Source organism: Myotis davidii, unplaced genomic scaffold (genome assembly GCF_000327345.1).
Source record: "Myotis davidii unplaced genomic scaffold, ASM32734v1 scaffold135, whole genome shotgun sequence".
NCBI classification, from domain to species: Eukaryota; Metazoa; Chordata; class Mammalia; order Chiroptera; family Vespertilionidae; genus Myotis; species Myotis davidii.
In genome coordinates, this window is record NW_006289813.1 from 301,226 (window position 1) to 307,617 (window position 6,392).

General features: G+C 40.6%; 1 protein-coding gene across 1 annotated transcript in view; it reads right to left on the bottom strand.

The window, feature by feature from the left end:
• BDP1 (B double prime 1, subunit of RNA polymerase III transcription initiation factor IIIB) overlaps positions 1-6,391 on the bottom strand; it is a gene marked incomplete at its 5' end in the record, with an annotated part of 87,736 nt that extends 81,345 nt beyond the window's left edge. The window contains 2 exons of the mRNA XM_006762480.2: positions 1,980-2,256; positions 6,303-6,391. Of these exons, the coding sequence (XP_006762543.1) occupies positions 1,980-2,256; positions 6,303-6,391 (366 nt within the window). The remainder of the gene's footprint in view (positions 1-1,979; positions 2,257-6,302) is intronic.
• Between the last annotated feature and the right edge of the window lies 1 nt (position 6,392).

Sequence of the window (6,392 nt, forward strand, 5' to 3'; positions counted from 1 at the left end):
TCCACTTTTATTTTTAAATATAGAAGAATTTCAAATGTAACTATATTCAAGTATACAGTCCACTACTGCATTCATTGCAAATGCTTGAATATTACTCCTACCACAATTATGCACAATTTTAGGGAAAATTTTATAAACTGAACATTAAGAAGTTGTTGCATATTAAGGAATTTTAAACACTAAAGTGACTGGGACTGGATAAAAGCCCAATGTATAAAATCATGCTTACTGGTGCCTTCTAACTATAATAATTTACTGAGAATTTATAAATACATAGCTTTTGCTTACCCTGCAGTGAATTCTAATTCTGTGTATTTTATAAAATTCTTGAAGCAAATGTCTAATTTTTAATTGCCCAAAATAAATCTAATTAAGCATATTCTATAAAACAACATTTTTCAGGCTTAGGTTTTAAAGAATACGGATTCAAATGTGTAACATAAAAAAAAAAAAATAACCTCTCTGAGCTTGTTTCCTTTGGTGTAAAAGAGTGATTCTGAGATAACAAATATAAAGCACCAAGCTAAGTGCCTTCCTCTTAATTAAAAAAAGAAGAGAATGCTATAATTAAAAGCTGACATTTGTTAAGTTCTTATTATTTGCCAGACACTAATCTAAATGAGTTTTACATGTATTAATGCATTTAATCTTCACAATCCTTCAATTAGGTAGATACTATTATTAGTCCTATTTTACAGATGAGGAAATACACAAAGAAAGAAATTAAATTGCCTAAAGTCATATAGTCAGTAATGGATGAATCTAATATTCAAACCTTTAGTAACTAACTCCAGAGCTTGCATGCTTCACTGGTTACATTGTCCTCTTAGAAAAATAAGCTTCAAGATGAAAAAAGACATGGACTCTACTATATGCATACATGAATATTTTTTCCATTTATAATTTTCCATATTGTCAATTTAGAAAATATTACTAATTCATTTTTGCTCAACTATACTTGTCTTAAATCAAATGAATGTAACTCATGTCACTTGGACAGCCTCATAAAAAAATCTGATTAAAAGTTATAAGTATGCCCAGCTGGTGTAGCTCAGTTAGCTAAGCACTGCCCCATACACCAAAAGCTGGCTGTTTCAATTCCCTATCAAGGCAGTGCCTGGGTTGCAGACTCAACCCCCAGTAGGGGAATGTGTAGGAGGCAGTCAGTTGATGTTTCTCTCTCTCCCTTTGTACCTCTCCCTTCCTCTCTCTCTAAAAGTCAATTAAAATAAAAAATAAAAACAATTAAAAAAATAAAACACAGTCTGGCCAGTGTTGCTCAGTGGTTGAGTCAACTCATGAACCAGGATATGGTGGTTGATTTCCCAGTCAGGGCATAGTCCCTGGTTTCAGGCTCAATCCCCAATAAGGGGTGCTGCAGGAGGCAGCTGACCGATAATTCTCTCATCATTGATGTTCTATCTCCCTCTGCCTTCCTCTCTCTGAAATCAATAAAAACATTTAAAGAAACAACAAAGTTATAAATATGCTTATATGGGTATCTGTGTGCATGCATGAAGCTTCTATTTGTAGCCTTCACCAAAAACAATCAAAATATAGACAAATAAAACATAAAAATTAGTATAATGGAAAAAAAGGTTAAATCCACAGTGCTTCTTAATCATTCCGTTAAGAAAAGAGGAGGGGAGAAGAGATCAACCAAAGAACTTGTATGTATATAAGCATAACCAATGAACACAGACAATTGGGGGGGAGGGGGTGAAGGCCAGGGCTGGGGGAGGGGATGGGACCAGGCTGGTAGAGGACAAGGGAGGGGAGGGGTCAACAATAAAGAATTAAAATTAAAAAATATTTCAGAAAAAAAAAAGAGAGAAAAGGGGATATTCTGTTAACATGAAGGATGTTACTTGGTTTTGTTCCCCCATATAATGCTACAAATGATTATTTTTCCTCCAATGATAACTGACACAAAAACTGAAATCTGGCAGGCAGTCAAAATTCTGATTTTCCTCTCTTACCTTCTCTTTTCTTAATTCTTCTTTTAACATTTCTCTCAGTTTCTGGGCTTTATATATTCGGTATCTGTCGGAGCATGGCTGTTTCTCTTTTGTTGGTATTGGGTGTGGCTGTGGATCTTCTTGATTAACTGCAGATAAGGGATGAGGCTCTGAAGGAACACTGACACTAGGCTTAACCAGAGTAGGAGTACTTGATATTCGCTTTCTTCTCTGTGAAACAGCAGAGGAAGATTTACTGGATTCTTCAACATCATTCTTACCATCAGTCTTTTCATTACTGTTGAAATTCAAAAAGAAAATAAAAAGGGTATATTGGATCTTGTTTTAAATATATTAGTTTTAAAACCTAATTTGGCTGGTGTTACTCAGTGATTGAGTGTTGACCTCTGAACCAGGAAGTCATGGTTCGATTCCAGGTCAGAACATACACCTGGGTAGCAAGCTTGATCCACAGTAGGGGGAGTGCAGGAGTCAGCTGAACAATGATTCTCTCTCATCATTGATGTTTCTAGCCCTCTTCCTTCCTCTCCAAAATCAATACAAATATTTTTATTTTTTTAATATATTTTTATTGATCTCAGAGAGGAAGGGAGTTGTTGTGTTTTGTTCTAATAGACACTTTTTTATGAGAGAGAGAGAGAGAGAGAGAGAGAGAGAGACACATCAATGATGAGATAGACTCATTGACTGGCTGCCTCCTGCACACTCCCCACTGGGGATCGAGCCCACAACCTGGGCATGTGCTCTTGACTGGAATCAAACCCGGGACCCTTCTGTCCACAGGTCGATGCTCTACCCACTGAACCAAACCAGCTAGGGAAGGGCAATAAAAATATTTTTAAACTAATTTGGTAAAAATCCAAAACAGTAAAATCTCATTATTTAAAAAAAATCATTGACTTGAGATGTATGTTTGTTGTAACAGATGTTGGAATAAAAACTTTTAGCAAATCATTTTAACAGATATGTAAATTCTAAGTCCTTAAGCACATTACAGCACGATTTTATGTTCATGCTGAGTCCCTCAAAAAAGAAAACACACAAACACAAAAACCTAACTTACAAAAACAAAGTTTAGTTAACCTAGTTCGAATCATCAGATAACAAAGCATATATATCTCATTGATTTTTTACAGAGAGGAAAGAGGAGGGATAGAAGAGAGTTAGAAGCATCGATCAGCTGCCTCCTGCACACCCCACACTGGGATGTGCCCGCAACCAAGGTACATGCCCTTGACCAGAAGCAAACCTGGGACCTTTCAGTCCGCAGGCCGACACTCTATCCACTGAGCCAAAGTTATTTTTTGTAAGTTAAGCTTATAATCCACACTGACATCCATCTAAATTGATCTAAATTTTGGCATTTTACTTTAATTATCAACCTGAGATTAGTTAAGCCAAATATACACATCAAACCTCTGAAATATTTGAATTGCAGTATTTGAAGATACACACTTAGCTATGTTAATCAAACAAAATTCTATTTGAGGCAGAAATCATTTGTCTTTTGTCAGGCACAACTCTACTTATACAGCTATCAAACTCTTCACTCCAAAAAAATGTGCTCAGTCACTCCAAATTAGATACTAGATACAGTTCACATTGGATATAAGTATTTCAGGAATGGTTTGAAAGCAAGGTAAGTCAAGAAGGGGGGAGAAGGAGGGTAGCCTGGCCAGTGTGGCTCAAAGGTTGAGCATCAACCCATGAATCAAGAGGTGGCTAGCTCAATTCCTTATCAGAGCACATGCCCAAGGTTGCAGGCTCGGTTCCCAGCAGGAGGCATACAGGAGGCAGCCACTTGATGATGTTCCTCTCTAATCAATGTTTTTTTTAAAAAAAAATTTATTCATTTCAGAGAGAGGAAGGGAGAAAGAGAAATAGAAACATCAGTGATGAGAATCATCAATCAGCTGCCTCCTGCCTTCCTCCTACTGGGGATTGAAACCAGGGCATGGAATCTGACCAGAAATCCAACCTTAACTTCCTGGTTCATGGGTCAACGCACAACCACTGAACCACACCAGCTGGGCCTATCTCTCTATTCCTCTCCCTCCCTCTCTTTCTCTAAAAAAAAATAATAAAAACACTAAAAAAAAAAAAAAAGAAGAAGAAGTCCTAGCGGGTTTGGCTCAGGAGATAGAGCATCAGCCTGTGGACCGAAAGGTCCTGGGTTCGATTCCAGTCAAGGGCACGTGCCCAGATTGCGGGCTCAATCCTCAGTTTGGGGGCATGCAGGAAACAGCCAATTGATGATTCTTTTTCATCATTGATGTTTTCTGTCTCTCTCTCTTTCTCTCTGTTACTCTCTGAAATCAATAAAAAATATATTTTAAAAAAATTAAAGCCCTAGCCCGTTTGGCACAGTGGATAGAGCATCAGCCCGTGTATTGAAGGGTCCCAGGTTCAATTTCAGTCAAAGGTATATGCCTGGGTTACAGGCTCAATCCCCAGTGTGGGGTGTGCAGGAGGCAGCCAATCAGTGATTCTCTCTAATCACTGATGTTTCTATCTTTCTCTCCCTTTCCCTTCCTCTCGGAAATCAATAAAAATATTTTTTAAAAATAAATTTTAAAAATAAATAAGTAGCCCAGTGGGCATTGTTCAGTGGTTGAGCATCGACCTATGAACCAGGAGGTCAGGGCTCGATTCCCCTGACACGGATCCCCACTGTGGGGTGTGCAGGAAGCAGCCTATCAATGATTCTCTCCCATCATTGATGTTTCTATCTCTCCATCCCCCTCCCTTCACATTTATGTGAAATCAATAAAAATGTATTTTTATAAGAGAAAATAAAAAGAATACTTATGCATCTGTCTCTCTCTCTTTCTCTCTGTTACTCTCTGAAATCAATAAAAAATATATTTTAAAAAAATTAAAGCCCTAGCCCGTTTGGCACAGTGGATAGAGCATCAGCCCGTGTATTGAAGGGTCCCAGGTTCAATTTCAGTCAAAGGTATATGCCTGGGTTACAGGCTCAATCCCCAGTGTGGGTCCTGCAGAAGGCAGCCCATCAATGATTCTCTCTCATCATTGATGTTTCTATCTCTCACTCCCTCTCTCTTCCTCTCTGAAATCAATAAAAATACATATATTTTTTAAATGATGAGAGAGAATCATTGATTGGCTAACTCCGTAGCCCAGTGGGCATTGTTCAGTGGTTGAGCATCGACCTATGAACCAGGAGGTCAGGGCTCGATTCCCCTGACACGGATCCCCACTGTGGGGTGTGCAGGAAGCAGCCTATCAACGATTCTCTCTCATCATTTATGCTTCTATCTCCCTCTTCCTCTCCCTTTCTCTCTGAAACCAATAAAAATATATTTAACAAAATAAACTAAATTGTATATAACAAAAGCCTAATATGCAAACTGAATGACCGGGAGTTTGACCGTTCGCTATGATGTGCACTGACCACCAGGGGGCAACGTGGAGCATGGCAGGTGTCAGCAATGGAGTGCTGGCAGCAGGTGGCAGTGGAGGCACTGGGGAACCGACAGCAACCAGCAGCAGCAGCAGCAGCAGGGGACAGGGCCACTCTCAGGCTCCCAAGTGCTGAGGGAGCTGGGGGGGGAGGGGGTAGAGGGGGACTAAGACCAGCCCCAATTGATCGCCCTGCAGGCAGGATGGTGGAGCAGGTGAGGGGGCAGTGCCAGGCCAAGGCAGGGTGCCAGGCCAAGGCAGGGTGCCAGGCGGGGCTGTGAGGCTGGGGGTGCCAGCTGGGGCCTGATTCCAGCAGGCCACACCAAGGGACCCACCCATGCACGATTTCATGCACTAGGCCTCCAGTAAATAAATAAAATAAAATTTAAAAAATAATAATAAATGTCTTGCCCTGGCCGGGTAGCTCAGTTGGTTAGAGCATCCTCCAGATAAGGCAAAGTTGCCTAAGCCAAGGTTGTGGGTTCAATCCCCAGTCAGGGCACATACAAGAAGCAACTAATCAATGCATAAAGAAGTGAACAATAAATTGATGTTTCTTTCTCTCTCCCTTCCCCTCTCTCTAAAAGTCAATAAATATACATAAAAATGTTTTTAAAATTTAAAAAACTACTTACCCCCGCAAAAGTACTCCAGAAGAATGAAAACTACGGTCATCTAAATTCTCCAATGAATAATACCACGTGTGGCTATTCACTTCAACACTGCTACACCTGGATTCCTCCCACAGCCACCCGAAGGCATGGTTCTCTCCCCAGAATCTACATCCTGCGGCTTCAACTGTAAAACTTAGTTCTAGCGAGGGAGTGACTCCTACTGTGAAGTTCACCCACTCGGCCGGCAGGTCCGGAGGTGAAAATGCTCCCCGCTCCGAGTACGTACCTGCTCCTGGGAGCCTCTTCTGGCGGCTCCGCGGCCCCGCGATCCACCGGGGGCACATCCGTGATCTCCGCCGGCTTGGGGTCCGCGGCC